This window comes from Gopherus evgoodei, chromosome 12 (assembly GCF_007399415.2).
Source record: "Gopherus evgoodei ecotype Sinaloan lineage chromosome 12, rGopEvg1_v1.p, whole genome shotgun sequence".
In the NCBI taxonomy this organism is placed as follows: Eukaryota; Metazoa; Chordata; order Testudines; family Testudinidae; genus Gopherus; species Gopherus evgoodei.
In genome coordinates this window covers 21,493,155-21,510,946 of record NC_044333.1, presented here as the reverse complement: position 1 = coordinate 21,510,946, position 17,792 = coordinate 21,493,155, and the positions used below count along the sequence as shown (strand labels likewise).

At 38.5% G+C, this 17,792-nt stretch overlaps 1 protein-coding gene across 1 annotated transcript in view; it reads right to left on the bottom strand.

Moving 5' to 3' along the window:
• Positions 1–3,751: 3,751 nt before the first annotated feature.
• Positions 3,752–17,792, bottom strand: part of URI1 (URI1 prefoldin like chaperone) — a 58,757-nt gene continuing 44,716 nt past the window's right edge. Inside the window, 7 exon segments of the mRNA XM_030581316.1 lie at positions 3,752–4,555; positions 7,399–7,469; positions 7,472–7,656; positions 9,853–9,995; positions 11,525–11,786; positions 13,144–13,324; positions 17,789–17,792. The exon segment at positions 17,789–17,792 is cut by the window's right edge and continues 57 nt beyond it. Of these exon segments, the coding sequence (XP_030437176.1) occupies positions 4,370–4,555; positions 7,399–7,469; positions 7,472–7,656; positions 9,853–9,995; positions 11,525–11,786; positions 13,144–13,324; positions 17,789–17,792 (1,032 nt within the window). The 3' untranslated portion in view covers positions 3,752–4,369.

Below are 17,792 nucleotides of genomic sequence, written 5' to 3'. Positions count from 1 at the left end.
GAGAATAAAATCTCTGATGTTAGCAGAAAAGAAAAAGATGCTCTTACTGATAGATTAATTTAATATCAAGAAACATGAAGGCATAGAAACATGGGCAATACCACTACAGATAGGGAACATTTTCTCTACTCCCTGCCTTTAATAAAACATGTATTTCTGGTGGTCCCAAACGTCAAGTCTTCTGCTCCACTATTGCATTAAAAACAGAAGTGTTTTAATCCTTCACCAAGCGTAGCCCTTGAGACTCCCACATTTTTTTCTCTCTCTAAAACTTCTAGTCACATCTTCATGCAAGTGTATTTTTTGCATCTACATTTGAGAACAGGCTTCATAAGTGACACCACCATCAGTGCTATTACACAATCTATTGCTTAAGTCCATGTAAGGAGACAAGAGATACAGGAGCAAATGAATATGAGACACCCCTTGCACACATGAAACACACTGCAAGTTGCAAGAGAGGCAGATATACATAAGCCCCAGTACAGGAAAGTCCCCAAATATGTGCTTAACTTTAAGCATTTGCTTGAGTTTATTTTTCTTCAGGAACCCATTGACTTCAGCCCAGGACTTAAGCACACATTGAAGTGCGTTCCTGAATAAGGATGCTTTCCTGAATAAGAGCCATAGTGCATTCCAACCAAGATGCACTTGTCCTATGTTGACTAGGGGAGTGGTACCGAATAAAAACATGTAAAGAACTAACTGTGATTTTAAAATGATCAAGGGTAGTTTGGCTTGCTTCAAAATAACTAGGAGTGGTAAGTATTTTAGGAGGTATATAAATAAATCTTTTAAAAGGTCTCTCTCTCTCTCTCTCCTTTTCTTTCTAATTACCTGTCTGGGCATCTTGGATCTCAACCTTTTGATATCTAAAATAGGTATGCATAGAACTATATTTTACAGTTGCACTGTTCTGGTTGCAAAATAGCTTCTACTTTTTTAGGACATAATTTCATTTTGTTTAGCCAAGAATTCATTAAATAAGCTATAAATAATCTTCTTTAAATATTTAGCCATGCATAGAGGATGGACTGGCATTGATGGCTTATTTTAGTACTACAGCAATATGCTTTTTTTTTAAATTGCATTTTAGCATGAATCAAGTTAATCATTAATACTTTCAATGTAATCCACAGTATCAGCTTAAAATGAGTCTGTTTTAAAACTTAGATTGTCCCCTCCCATAAGGAAACCTGCAAGAGAAACCAGGCAGGGAGAAAAAATACTCAACATTCCCTTTAATTCTTTGTTCAGAGAGGCAGAATTTCCCCCTGCCTCCTGGGAAAAGTGCTGTTTAGCCATCAACCTGTGTGGATCTTTGGGAATCAGCCACAGGTCAGGGGAAGATCTGCAAATGACCAATACCTCCATTGCTGCTTCTTGGCCCCCAGTCAGCATTACTCCAAGAGTCAGATCCTCCATTACTTTCAATGGAGCTGTGACAATTTACACCAGCTGAAGATCTGCCCCCAACACTTTCCTTATGGGCAGCAGCCATTGAAGTGGGTCATTCCCAGCAGCATTGGCAGTGAGGACTATGCATGCCACAGCATGCATGCCACATCTTCCTTACGCATGTAGCTCCTGGAATCCCACAGACATCTGCTTCTTAGATCCCAAGGCCAGAAGGGGCCATTGTGATCATCTAGTCTGACCAGTATAGTACAGGCCATAGAACTTCCCCAAAATAATTCATAGAGCAGAACTTGTGGAAAAACATCCAATCTTGATTTTAAACTAGTCAGTGATGGGGAATTCACCACCACCCTTGGTAAATTGTTCCAATGGTTAATTCCTTTACCATTAAAAATGTATGCCTTACTTGCAGTCTGAATTTGTCTAGCTTCAACTTCAAGCCATTTGATTGTATTATACCTTTTCTCTGCTAGATTTAAGAGCCAATTAAATATTTGTTCCCCATGTAGATATTTAAAGACTGTAATCAAGTCACCCATTTCTCTATTAACATAAATAGAGCTCCTCAAGTTTGTCACTATAAGGCATGTATTCTAATCCTTTAATCATTCTTCAACATCCTTCCTGAATTGTGTACACCATAACTGGATGCAGTATTCCAGCAGCAGTTACACCAGCGCCAAATATAGAGATTATTTGATCTCTTTACTCCTACTTGAGGTTCCTTTTTATGCACCCCAGGATTGCATTAGCTCTTTTGGGCAGAGCGTCACAGTGGGAGCTCATATTCAGCTGATTATCTACCAGGACAACCCCCAAATCTTATTGTGAGTCACTGCTTCCCAGGATAGAGTCCCCCCCAATCCTGGAAGTATGGCCTACATTCTTTGTTCTTAGATGTATACATCTATATTTAGCCACACCTATTTAGAACATCTATTGTTTGCTTGTGCCCACTTTACCAAGCAATCCAGACCCATAGACTCATAGATTCTAGGGCCAGAAGGGACCAATGTGATCATCTAGTCCGACCCCCTGCACAAAGCAGGCCACAGAACCCTACCCATCCACTTCTATAACAAACCCCTAGCCTATGTCTGAGTTACTGAAGTCTTCAAATTGTGGTTTGAAGACCTCAAGCTGCAGAGAATCCACCAGCAAGTGACCCATGCCCCACGTTGCAGAGGAAGGTGAAAAACCTCCAGGGCCTCTGCCAATCTGCCCCGGAGGAAAATTCCTTCTCGACCCCAAATATGGCGATCAGCTAAACCCTGAGCATGTGGGCATTCTGAACTAGTGACCAGTCCTCTTCATTATTTACCACTCCCCCAATTTTTGGGTCACCTGAAAACTTTATCATGGATGATTTTATGGTTACTCAGTTACGGAAGACACCCACGCTGATTTAGGCACAAGATGAGATAAGAGCCCTCCTTCAGCTTTGGCACACTAAAAACGTCTGGTGAATAAGAGGTCATATGCACTCTTACTCACTTTGTTTGTATACATAGTTGCTCTTTAAACATGATCATACATTTTCTTGTTAATTAAACATCTGCAAAAACAACTGTTTGCAATCTAGGCGAGTTGTTGGGTTGGTTCTGGGCAGTTTTAGCAAGGAAGTTGCATTTTAAAGCCAACTTAAAGATAAATAATGAGTTTTGGTTTTTTATTAAAAAAAATGTAAGGACAAAACTTTGAAAACTGGAAGAGATGTCTCCAGTCGCCCAAACTGTCTTCCTGGGTGAGGCAGAGGACAGTTTACACCACAGGAACAGAGACAAACCCGAGAGCACAGAATGGCTAAACCCTGGCTCAAAATACTTATCTGGGAGTAGTGTTAGTAGACTTGCTGTCCAAATGAGATGGCCAAGGCCTGGAAAGTCAGATTCTGGTGGGAACAAGAACTGTGCAGGATGATAGAAGGAATATCACCTGGGTAAGCGTATGGTTAAATCCACAGAACCATGTCTATCTGCTGCAGCAAGACATTTTGCCTTAGTTCTCGGTGCCTTAGTCTGGTTAAGTTTTGAAATAAAATTGCAGCCATTAAGACATTTATCCTTAGCAGCCACCTTCTCTGGGCATTTCCATGACAATTAAAATATTATTTGATTGTATAAAAGAACTGGGGATTTTGTAACCATCGCTTGGGTCTATGCTCCTCTCCCTATGTGCATGTAATTGCCACTGAAATTAATGGGTGTTTGCTACACAAAGGGGGAAGAGAATAGACTGTGTCTTTATGCAATAGTGAGGCATTTCAAAGAACCACCTCTTTCCACATTTTATTTTAAATGAATAAATCAACAAAAAAACCAAAATTCACAGCTTTGTTTTTACTTGAAAAGTTTAATTTTACAAAATACCATTTTCCATGAAAGAAACTTCCCTGCAATGTACATGAACATAGCATTCTGTTTTAGAGATCTGTACAGTAAGATATCAGAGGTTTAATAGAAGGAAAAAAAACTGAATTTTTGCAGGTACCTACAACAATGTGGATACAAGAGTTTCTTAAAATGCTAAAGCAAGTAATGAAATATAATTGTTGAATCAATTTGAAAAGTTTCTTTAAAACTGTCCAGATGGTAAGTAGGATATCACAGCTGATACAAAACTACCTGTATATTCAAGTTTACACATAAAACCAATGGCATATGAAGAGAAATCTTTGAAAAGTTATTCCAAGTGCTGTTATAAGGCAAACATATACAAAGGTGATGACCACATAAAGGGAAATTGACAAAATAAACTGAATATTGAAGTGTTCAAACATTTACTTTTTTTTTTTTAATATCACCAATAGAGGTCTATTAAGATAAACAATGCCAAATTAACATAAGATACCTTTTTACTAACTAGATGTAATGCACATAGTTTTACATAATCTCAACAAATGTGAAACTAAGCGTTAATATTCAAACTTTCATTGTGTAGGCAACAGGGCCTAGTTTGTCTGTTGCATTCTGGCAGCTTTGAATTTTGAAATCCTCTTTGTAGTTTCTTCTGATGCCTCAGACAGAACTTCCTCTGATTTTCGCTCCGGAATGGTAGGCAGAACAGGGTGAGCAATGCTTGGGTGTGGTATTAAGGGAGACAAAGGCTCTTTTTCTATAACAGTTCCAGAAAAAGCCTACAAGAGAAAAGAAAACTCAGAATGAGCTAATAAAATGCAGATGTGAAGCTTTGCCCATAAGGTCATTACCCTATATTAGCCTTATTAGGATTGTTATTAAAGAAATATCTTTAAATCAGTGGTAGTTCCTTGAATAAGTAACCAAATTGTAATTAACCTCAAAATATAGCTTGTTCAAAGAAATCTGAATGAAAGATAGTGTTTTAAAAGTACTACTTAATCACATTCCTAACTGCATAAATGATCTGAAAAAACTGCTTCCCACTGATACATGTTCAAGAAAATAAAATAGATGATGCAACAGGAAATTTCATCTTGGCTAACAAATGGGAAAAATTTTCAGATTTTAGGTCTGTCAGCATTTCACATCATATATCATATTTCATGGCTTAATATCTTGGCCTTTTCTAATTGCCTCAAGATGGCACCTGGAATACAAATTTACCTATATTTTGTTGGTTCTTATTTTTTCTTTCTTACCAAAAATAATCAAAAGTTGGTCAAGGCAGTTTATACTTAAGACAACAACAAAAGACTTCCAATTCTTTTTTTCCTTTATAAATTTGAACTAAACCCATACATGCTAAATATTTTAAAATTACAATTTCCATTACAGCTTTTTTGCTATATTAAGACAAAGAAACAGCTAGGATATTTACAATTTGAAAAGCAGCTAAGAAGAAACGCTTTTTCATAAATGCTTTTAGTACCAGCCATGGGTTTACAGTATGCATAACACTGTGCTTATGCAATATAAAATACTACATTTTCAAAAAGAAGTCACATTATGTGCCAAAAATGAAAAATGGTTCAGGGCATTTCAGAAAAAAGGTACACTAATTTACACCCATGATTTGGTCATTATATTGGGTGGGAGGGAATAGATACCAGATTTATTGTATCTGCTCTTTTAAGAGTTACTCTGTTGCCAAGAAAAACACAGCAAAACAAAATAGTAACTCTTCTTGCAGTACCTGCAAAAAAGCAATGTTTTTCGTGCTGTACTCCAACAGCTAAACTAAGCCCAAAGCTGTGCCTGTTCAGCTGATTTGTTCAATAACACCAGTGTTATTTTTATAAAAAGGTGACTAAAATACAGCCACTGATGTTCTGCTGCATTAGGAAAAAAGAAAAGCTCAGTACATGGCAAATGTTGCCAGAAAAATACTACACTTCAAACAACCCTAAAACCAACTGAAAGCATAACAATATGGTTTGTTTTAGAAGTGAATGTCCCTTTAGTTCTGACTGGAGCATTTTGCTCAGTGTGATATAATTACTTAAAAAAATACAGTGAGACTGCAGATAATCATGCCCTATTCAGAGAATGAACTGATATAGGAATGATTTGTTATTGCAAAGCTGATAATAGCTCACCTGAACTGATCACTCTCCTTATAGTCTGTATGGTAACACCTATTGTTTCATGTTCTCTGTGTATACATATATCTTCCTACTGTATTTTCCATTGCATACATCCCATGAAGTGAGCTGTAGCCCATGAAAGCTTATGCTCAAATAAATTTTTTAGTCTCTAAGGTGCCACAAGTACTCCTGTTCTTTTTGAAGATACAGACTAACACGGCTGCTACTCTGAAACCTATTGTTCTACAGTGACCAAAAGTGTACTAGATGCTTAACATACAGAAGAGACAGTCTCTGCCCCAAAGAGATTACAATCTGTAGTGCTAACCCTGTAAAAGAATCCATGCCAGCAGATCCTTATTTCCCCACTGAATATCTTTAAAGTTAACGGGACTCTATGCAGGCATAAGGGCTGCCACATGGATCCCTCAGCAGCATTAGGTCTAAACAAATATAACAAAGTGGATATAAAGAAAAACAAAAGGGGCATGACGGTTGCAACAACAGGACCATGTGGCTGGGCTTCCATGAGTCTACTTTTTCTTAAAAATAACTATCTTTCCAGAAGAAACCATTTCCCTTTGAAGATGCCTTCTGTCTACAGAACTTCTGAAAATTCAATGGAACCTAACTTTTAAAAAATTACTGTAATTTTCCATAACAAAAACAGAAGTAAAATATTAATCCCATGCATGGCATAGCAGCAGCCACATCTAATTTCTGAACATTCTCAATGGTTTTCGCAGCTACTCACCAAGCACATGCACATGCACTTATCATTAATGATAAGAAATTACCCAAGACTTTCCAAAGACAGGAAATATATTTGGTTTGGCTCTTCAATGGCATCTTGCCTGAAAGAGCAGGTTCTTCTTAAAGGCCGGAATGCCAGAAGTTGAGCTCTATGTCCGCTGGACAACTTCCTCCCTCCTCCTATCATGGGACTCTGTAAACACTCTGATGAGCCCACTGACACCATTTATTTTAAAATATAAAATAAGCCCTGGAGGTTCTCCAGAATCAATGTGTTAGCATATTAAGAGCCTACAGTATACACAAAATCACCTTCCCTCCCTCAGATTAGCAATGATTAAGTGGGAATCTTGCATGATCCAGGATTTTGTTACCCTATGGTGCACCTCAGAACTTAAATTGTGGGGAAGTCCCAGAGTGTCAATAAATTTGAAAGCCACGAAGTCAATGTGCTCAGTAGAAGGGATACTGTCTACTGCTACACAAAAGTGGCAAATAGTCAGCTCAGCTGGTTATCCCACAATGAGAGGAAAAGGACAAGTGCAGGGAGAAGAATGGGCCTTCTGGTAGTCTCTCGCCAAAGATGAGAGAGGTAGGGAGAGCTGGAAAATTAGTTTAAAAGAAATTAAATAAACTGATGGTAAAGGCAACTACACTACCCAGCATTTTCCTTTTTATCCATGCCAACAATCAATAGTCAAATAATAATCAAAAAAATGTACCTCAAATGTCCCTGATAAGGTTGAAAGTTTTTTTGGAAGATGCTCCTGCCCCTCTTCCTCTTCCTCCTCAAGATCCCTTCACTGTTGTCACTGTAAGTAGCTTCATCATAGCTAATACTCCTCAGAACTCCTCGTCTGTCATCAAACTCAGCAGCACTGCTCTCACTGGTATCACTACAAACACTATTCTCTCTGCTTCGAGACTTCAAAATTGATTTACGAGGGACATATTCTCCATTCACAACATCAACAAAGACTCTATAAAGGAAAATGTTAGCTTTAATAAACTATTTCAGGATCAGATGACAAATTTACAGTGATCTCACTTTGTCTTTTGTACAAATTAATTACGATTTGCATTTCTAACTTTTCAACTGCTGTATTACAATACTGTACCTTTAAAAGATACAATAAAGCATTTTCTTTACTAATGAACATGGAGTAATTCTGCAACCCAAACACTGTCATGCCTCTATTAAAGGATTGGCTGGTAAACTCCCCTTTTGAAGAATGTGTATAGCTCTTAGACACTTGACAGAACAGCTTGATTTGCAAAATGTAAAGAAAAATTATAGTCACAAGATGATTTTGAGGTTTTTATTTCCAGAAACCAAATAGAATGTTGTGATAACAGAAGGCTTTCTAGTGTGAAATCATTTTCAGATGTAGAATATAAAAACAAGTGCTTGAAACATTTACTCGCACAGGACAAGGAAGTTTTCTCAGGCAAGTGCCATAATTTTCTGCAGAATCTACACTTTCACTAAAAATAAAATAAGTTTTTAGTTCATAGGTTCTGAAGAAACTTTCCAAACATGAACAGTGTGAACTGTCACAGAGTCCTCTTCCCGAGTCTACAGATACTGTTCCCATCCCTCTGTTGCTGCTCACAGCTTTCCCAAACTGTAATGATAACTGACCAGCGTCTATTATTTTCCACTGCTGCTCTTAGAAACCCTATGGGTAGTATAAAACCAACGGGAATCAGGTCAATTTAGTACTGCTGCAGCTTGCCAGAGGAGGAGGTGGGTACTGGAACTATTCACTAGAAAGGAGAATTCAAAAACAGGTGAGGTACATTAGGAGATACCTCAACAATACTACCTCACAATAGCTGGGGGATCTGGGAACGAGCAGTGAACTGTGGGGTTTAATAGTGCAGCACTGAAATCAATGAAAGCTTTGCCACTGACTTAACTGGGAGCAGAAGCAGGCTCATAGAGGAAAAAGTACGACAGCTCCCTTTCAACAGCTAGAAAGTGGGATTTTTTTGTTTGTTTCTTATGAGTTTCACACTTTCTACTCACTTACTAGCCTAAGACTACAAAATATACAGATCCTGATCAGGATTCAAAGACAGCACCATGAATCCCTAAACTTTCTCTTGTCCCAGCAGTTGTACAGCTGTGACTAGGCAGTGGGCTAGACTCTTCACCTCGGTGTTGCCTCTGAACAGGCTTTCAAAGGTATTTAAGTACGTGAAGACATAGATAGGTGCCTAGTAAGTACCTAGAGGCTTTTGAAAATTCTAACTCTCACTGACTGCAATAGGATCTAGATGCTTTTGAAAACCCAATAGGTGCCTGTCTGCCCCTTTAGACACCTAAATACCTTTAAAAAACTGGCCCTATGTCTCAATCTTACTTTTGTCCTTTGTGCAGTCCTTTAGCTATTGGAGGTCTGGTCAATTTTTCTTGCCCTTTGAAGGAGGGGGAGGAGTGAATGGATAAGGAGTAAACAGATACGGTGTGTGTCTGTGAGCAGATGGGGAAGAGAAAGACTGGAATTAAAAGCTGGAAAAGATGGAAAAGGAGAAAAAGAGAAAATTTTGTAGGGAGGGACAAAATGAGAAAGAATATACCAGAGAGGACGTAAAGCACATGCTGAAAGGAATATGCTTGGCTGGAGGGAGAGAGTAAGAAAAGAGGAAGGAGACAATAACAACTCAGACGGATACCTCAAGGGAAAGAAACAATGGAGTGAAGCTAGAAAGAGAAAGAAGGCATAATGTGATGGACATGATCAGTTATATTTAAAAAATATTTAAAAGGAAGTTGATTGACAATATGTTTAAACAATTTGCAATGAGCCATTTCCTTCCTTTAAGTTGCAGAAGATATGGCATGATGCAGTGGGGTAAATTTTAAAAGCACTGCTAAAAGGAATTATGATTGGCTATTAGTTTGAGAAAATGTAACTCTCAGCAAAGCAGCATGCAATAGCTATGAAGTATGGCAGTTTAAACATGTGACAACCATGCAGGAGACACAAGTGTTCACTTTTTAAGATGTACAGCCAGTTCCAAATGCTTCTTTTGGGAGACACTGGGCAGCTCCATATTTGGGTAAGATTTCAAAGTTGCTGCAGGATGCTTCAAAGAGGACACAAAAGAAGGCCTTACTTTTCAAGCATGCTATGGGAAAAGGAGGGCAACCATCACTATACATTACATACCGGTAAATGTCTGCTGGTGTTTTGATGTTAGGCAGTTCTGGAACCAAGTGTCCATTGCCATTGTTATTCTTCCTTTTACGTTTGGCCTCTTCTTTCTTTTCGCTAAATTTCAAAGTAGTATTTTTTCCTGTGTTTATTCTTACCTGGAAATTAAAACACAAATTGGTCTAGAGTATAAAAATCAAGCAATCACGAGGGCATGGATTAAGTCAGTTCATATCCAAGCAGCTGGGGAGCTAAACAAAATGTATTGACAGTGATATTCTCAGTGCTCACTGTCTCGATGTTATGTGCAAAATTCATGTGCATTAGCACTTAGTGTCAAGAAATAGCTTCTTGCACCAGGATGGGGATAGCTCGGTAGTTTGAGCATTGGCCTGCTAAACCCAGGGTTGTGAGTTCAATCCTTGAGGGGGCCATTTGGGGATTTAGTTGGAGACTGGTCCTGCTTTGAGCACGGGGTTGGACTAGATGACCTTCCAACCCTGATATTCTATGATTGGGTAAGAATAAATAACCTGATTATACATCCTAAACCATTAATTCCGACCAAGAGCTTAGTTTCCCTTGAATGTAAAAGGCATTTTTAGAACACCTGGGCCAGGGATGCTACCTTTTAGAAATATAGGATATAGTACTGGTAGTGTGAAAACTTTAATATCACTTTTTGGTATCATTTTAGAGAATTCATGACTGAATTGGGAGGTTTCAAAACACAGAGCAGCAAAAGAAACCTTCTGAAATAAAAAGCCAAATTAAACTTTGTCTAGTCAGGGTCCTAAATACAAGACTAGCCATGGAACTTATTGTCAAGGTTTCACATGAATATTTGACATAACACCTTGAATTCTGTGATAGCTTTTACATTTTACAATATTGCATGTCTAAAATAAATATAAAATACATTTTCAGAAGAAAAAAAAAGATTCTAGGGCTGTAAGTAGCACAAACAGTTAGAATTCTGCTGCAGTAACATTTTAGATGTGCTATTAGAAGTATAATCTATGGTTAGATTCCAATGACAGATAAACTAGTAGCTACTACTGTTTCTGTCAGATGAGAAAATTCTAGATTTTAAAGATGCAAGAGACCTATTAGGACATCTAGTGCTCTCCCTCACTCCCACCCTCAACCCCACCAAAGCAGTACATCTACTAGTGTTTTGTCCATTACTTTTTAAACTCCCAAGGGATTGGATCTTCCACCATTGTCCTTGAGAAATTGTTCCCAATTATAAGTCAGAAATATGTCTACATTATTTCTTCATGAGAGAGTCTTCTTTTCACACTTCCTTTAGCGTTTAACTTCAGCTCTGGTAGGCTGGATGACTCCCTCAAAAATACATTGCTGCTGCCTCTTCATTTTACTATAGGAGTTGCTCTAGATAACACCTCACTCACTCTCCCCATAGGATAAGGACGCTGCTTTCGTTGTGGTTCCTGCCTCTTTAAACCTAGTAAACAAGGAATTGGCTTCAGCTCTGTACTCTGAAACCATTTTACCTATGTGAGATAGGTCCTTTTTTCACTCATTAAAGCAATGGTATACTTTATAATCCAGCGCTATGGGGTACACTATTTTCAATAAAGCATGTAGTATATATACTATCTACATTAGATGGAGATAAATACATAAAAAGTAATAGTACAACATAAAAAGTAATAGTACAAACCCTTTTAGGTTCAACAGTATGAGAGAAAAATATAGTTGGTACAAAATGATCAACTCCTAAATCATCTTCATCATCACTGTGATAATGACTTCGGCCATTAACTTGGCCACTGAACAATTCTGAATTCGTTACTTCTTTCTGTACATTGTCCTGAGTAGTAGAGTCTTCCACTCTGTGTACCACATTCAGATCTGTCTTATCTTCTTTCTCCTCTTCAGAGGAGGTTGTATCTTCTCCATTTGCCTCAGTTGTATCAGGTGTCCTACAAATGGCAAAAAATACTTAAGGAAAGAAAACTAATCAACACATATCATAACCTAACAAGATAATTTACAGAACAACATATGAAGCCACTTTTTCTTCTGAGATGAGATTTTCTGGAAGAGGTTAGGGAAGAACAATATCATGCATGATATAATTTTTTTTTAAGAGCCAGACTGTGGAGCCCTTATTCATAATGGAACCACTTCAATAAGGAAATGTTTATCAGTGCAAACAAGAGAGCCACAATCTGGTCTTAAATCATAATTTTTGCTTTAGGACCAAAACAGCTCTAAGGATGGTCATTCACCATTAAAAGAGTTGTTTACTCAGGAGCTGTACACAACATTACAGAAATACAAAAGGTCCCACTATAATACTAGCTTACCCATCTTGTACACTTTGGGCCAAAGTCTCTCTTGCAACCAAGCTCTAATCAATGCAAGAGACAGATGAGGGTGTCAGGGAGCTGGTTACAGCTCCGTGATCAAGGGCCTTTCTGCAGTAGCCCCAGGGCCTGTGAAAGTAGCTAGAGAGCTGCTATAACTCACACCCTGGCACAGGTCTCAAATGACCCCTATGCCATTGGAGGATGGGAGTAGTGGAACTCTACTGTGCAATGCTCCAACCTCCTTTCCATGTTGTGCCCTCTATGACAGGCACAGGAGGGAGGCAGCAGTTGCAGGAGCTGCCTCTGCCATTGGGTAGTTTCCCTATGCCAGGAGAATGAGGGGATTCCTTCCTGGACACTTACACACAGATACCAGCTCCTCTGCACCACTCAGGGGCTGGATTCCAGTAGAAAATCTGGCCCTTTATGTTCCAACCTTCTTCACCCTCCCCTCTAATAAGAGTCCAAGTTAATTCTTTTAGTTCTCTCTATCTATCTGTGTGTTTATAGGCTCCATCACAGTAGTATCCAAACTCCTCATAAACATTAGACAGTTTATTCTCACATTATACCCTTGAGTTAAGGAAGTTTTATCATCTCCATTTCATAAATGGGGAACTGAGGTATACAGAAATTAAATGTATCCTGATCACACAGAAAGTCTGTGGTAGGCAGGTTCTGTACACAGATCTTCCTTTATTTTGAGCAGCTTATTTTAAGTTTCACATTTTATTTATTTTTGTGAATTTTAAGGTATTAAAAAGTATCCAGAGTTCTGAATGGATGTTTTTAGGATTTTCTCAGTTTATAATGGAAACAAAATCAACAACCATACACTTTTCAACATGCAGCAATGCTCCTCAACCATCACTGATTTAAGCAAATCAACTACAAAAAGCACCTATTTGTTCATACTAGTAAGGATTTTAATTACATCTTTCAGCCCAAACCTGCAACAGTAATATACCTGTTAAATTCACCCAGCATCTCTTCTCGTCTCTCAAGCTCTTCCAATCGGGCCCACAGTTCCTCCTCAGATTGGGAATAGCCCGTGAACTTTGTATCCATCCCATTTTCTTGAAAATGTACCTCAAAAACATCGGACACTTTTGGCTTTGAATGAGGCTTGTGAGCAGTTCTGCGTTTTCCTGTGCAAAATAAATAAATGGTATTAAGCCAAAACATTTTCCATTTCAAATTACACTTCTACCCCGATAAAATGCTGACTTCAGGAGCCAAAAAATCTTACCGTGTTATAGGTGAAATTGTGTTATATCGAACTTGCTTTGATCCACTGGAGTGCGCAACCCCCCCCCCGAGCGCTGCTTTACCGTGTTATATCTGAATTCGTGTTATATCAGGATAGAGGTGTACTGCTGAATTGTTTAAGTAATACTGTCAGTGAACCAGAACATTGTCACAGGATAATGCTATGGCAAAACAGAGACACAGATCCTGTGACACTTCTATTACAGTGGTTTGGCACCTCTCATTTGATTTAATCATTTCCTCTAGTGGTGCACTAGTGTGACAGTTGCTTACTGTGCCATTAATTGGGGTAACAAACCTACTTTGTACTTTGGCTCACTTGGGACCACTATCAATACAAATAGATATTTTTTAAATTTATGAAATACACCAATGTTACCTAAAAATTAGAGATGGTTTACAGGACAAACTGGGAAATATAGCAGGAATCCATAGTATCTGGACATCCCTCTTTGGTAACTAACAATTCACTTCACTTCACTCAACAACAAAAAGCCATTTTTAGCTTTAAAATCTTAGTTTTCTAATAACAAATATAAAACTTTTAATGCTTCAGAAGCGGCTAGAAAAATTTGCTCTTCGAAGAACAGCATCCACAGGCAGTCACTGTGGACATATCTATTCAAATGGTAAACACATTTGTTTCCAGACTCATAGACCTGAAGGCCAGAAGGGACATCATGATCATCTAGTCTGACCTTCTTCACATGGCAGGCCACAGAACCTCACCCACCCACTCCTGCAATAGGTCCATAGCCCCTGGCTGAGTTACTGAAGTCCTCAAAACTTGATTCAAAGACTTCAATTTACAGAAAATCCATTTACTCTAGTTGAAACCAGCAAGGGACCCGTGCCCCATGCTGCAGAGAAAGGTGAAAAAAAAACAGAGTCTCTGCCATCTGCCCTGAAGGAAAATTCCTTCCTGACCTCACATATGGTGATCAGTTACACCCTGAGAATGTGGCTGAGACACACCAGCCAGACATCTAGGCAAGAATTCTCTGTAGTAACTCAAGAGCTTTCTCCATCTTACATCCTATTTCTAGCCAATAGAGAGATCTGCTAATAGCAGGCATGGATGGGCCATACGCCATTGTCGGCAATTTCATCATACCATCCCCTCCATAAACGTAGGGTTTTTCAAACAAATAATGTTTTTTGCTCCCACTACTCCTCTTGGAAAACTATTCCAGAACTTCATTCTTCTGATGGTCAGAAACCAACATATAATGTCAAACCTAACCTTGTTGACGGCCAGTTTCTATCCATTTGTTCTTGTGTCAACATTGGTGCTTAACTTAAATAATTCCTCTCCCACCCGGGTACTCATCCCTCTCATGTATTTATAGAGAGCAATCATCTCCCCCCTTAGCCTTTGTTTCGTTAGGCTAAACAAGCCAGGATCCTTAAGTCTCCCCTTGTAGGACAGGTTCTCCATTCCTCTGATCCTCTTAGTAGCCCTTCTCTGCATCCACTCCAGTTTGAATTAATCTTTCTTAAAGATGGGAGACCCGAACTGCACACACTATTCCAGATGAGGTCTGACCAATGACTTTATTACATTGGTAATAAAACTTCCCTACTGCAACTGAAAATACCTTGTCTAATGCATCCTAGGATTGTCTTTCTCCTCCTCTGTTACTTCCAAGTGTTAAGTCCCCAGCTTATAGCAACAACTCTTGTTGTTAGTCCCTTTCACTCTATTTCTATTATTCCAATTGTCAAGATTGTCCAAATCTTCTTATTCTAGTCCTCCTCCATATTGGCAGTATCTCCCAATTTTATGTCATACACACATTTTTTCAGCATACTCCCACTTTCTGTGCCAACGTCATTATTGAAAATGTTAAATAAAATTGGTCCTAAGACAGATCCTTGAGGAACTCCACTAGTAACCTCCATCCAGCCTGATAGTTCACCTTCCAGTATGACCCACTGTAGGCATCCCTTTAATCAGTTCCTTACCCACTTTTCAATTCCTATATTACTCTTCCAATTTAACTAAATATTGTCTGTGAAACTGTATCAAATATTTTACTGAAATCCAGATAGAAAAGATCTACTGCATTTCTTTTGTCTAGAAAATCAGTTATCTTCTCAAAAAAAGAGATCAGGTAGGTCTGGCACAATCTATCTTTTCTAAAACTATGTTGTATTTCATACCAATTACTGTTAAGCTCCATGTCTTTACTCTCTCCTTCAAAATTTGTTCCAAGACCTTGCATACAATGGAGGTCAAACTTGCAGGCCCAAAGTTTTCCAGATCACTTTTTTCCTTTATTTAATATAGATACTATATTTGAAATTCTCCAGTCATAGGGTACAAGCTTTGAGTTTATGGATTCATTAAAAATCCTTGCTACTGGGATCACAATTTCATGTGCCAGTTCTTTTAATATTCTTGGAGGAAGATTATCCGAGCACTCTGATTTGGTCCCTGTGACAGAGTGCAGGGAGAGAGTAGGTGAGCCTCCACTTAGGTCACCTAGATGCTAATTAGTGCCCCAGAAGAAGCTGATTGGGGGTAATTATCTAATCAGGCTGATGGGCTAAGAACTCAATTGGCCCAATCAGCCCAGGGATGATAAAAGAGGCACAGGAAGGAAGTGCAAAGGGGAGAGAGGGAGGAACAGGGCTAGTGGAGTCTAGTCATACAGAGGCCTCAGATAGGAGACCTTAGAAATTTTAGATACTGTTCTTGGCTTCCTCAGAGATGCAATCATTTCTATGTCACCAAGAATGATGACCAAACTAACAAAGCCAGGCTTTCCCTAGTGCAGTTGTTAATTAATATCATTTGGATATTTGTCTCTGGATCTCAGAGAGTAAAGGATCAATGCAACAACAGTGATAAAACAAGCAAGCAATCTATCCTGACATATTTTCACAAAGAATAAGTTAACTTCAAGAAAACACAGCTAATGAAGGTATAGGATACAAGAGAGGATACATAGACCATAGATGAAATCTGAATCAGTAGCTAACAGGAGACATCAATTTTGAATGAGTATTTATAATATAATGTTGCATTAGTAAAAGTTTCATACACTAATATGTAAGAATAGGACTACTTCCCAGAATGCTAAAAACCTATATTTTGCATTCACAACTTCCAAAAGGTACTGGTGACCTTTGTTCCTTCCAAAATTGCAATCACTGGCTCCACCTTCAAGTGCAAGGAATTTACTGATTTATTCCATGAAAAAGATCCCGATGCAGTATTATGTCAGCCAGCTCAAACATCTCCAGTTCATAACCCACTCTGATCTCCCCATTTCCAACTGACATTATATTTACAACAAAGAAAACCAGTGTTTCCCCTACTCTTAATTCTTTTTACCTTTTGAATACTGTCTCAAATATCACAGAAAACAATCACCTTTCACCATTCCCCTTATCAAAAACACCTTCCTACTCTCTCTTTACAAGCTAATTTCCCATCACCAATTTTTCCTTTCTTTGAAAATCCTGCGGTGACTTTTCACATATATTTCACTATTTCTCCAAAAGCTACATTTTGAGAGTTTCTAGTTTGGCTTTCAACCCCTTCTCACAATAGTAAAAATGCCCTGGCTATGTTCAGTGTTCATCTCACCTCACATATGCCTGACACTCCCTTTTCATGCTTCTTGCCCTCGCTGCTGACAGTATGTGCAATGACATACTTCCCAAGGAACAGATGAAGTCTGAAACTTAGTCCTCCTAGTTTCACTACTATATGTTCTTTTGTGTGACTCAGAACAGACATGTCTATACTCTCACTAGATCCTTCTTCTATAGTGTCCCCCAGGAGTCAGTCTATGGTTCTTCCTCCTTTTCTCTTTGGTCAACTCCTCTGAATTTGTAACATTGGGGGTTTGTTTCTCTGAAGATTCCAATATCTGATTACTGAGCTATCTGTTGGTAACCTAACTCTCCAAGTCAGGATTGTAACACAATGGCATAATCACATGGACTAAGTCTCTGCTTATATTAACTATGCTGTTCTGTTGATAAAGAGGGCTCAAATCTCTATGGCCTTTCATATACACCTCTACCCCGATAATAACGTGACCCAATATAACACGAATTCGGATATAACGCAGTAAAGCAGTGCTCTGGGGGAGGCAGGGTTGCGCACTCCAGTGGATCAAAGCAAGTTCGATATAACGCAGTTTCACCTATAACACAGTAAGATTTTTTGGCTCCTGAGGACAGCGTTATATCGAGGTAGAGGTGTACTTTTAAACTCAATAAAAATAAATTAAAAAAACAAAGTCTGCTATCATAAATATAAAATAATTGTCTGAATGTTACTCAATTTAACAAAACCAACATTTTACTGATTAGTAATAGTCATTTACCTTT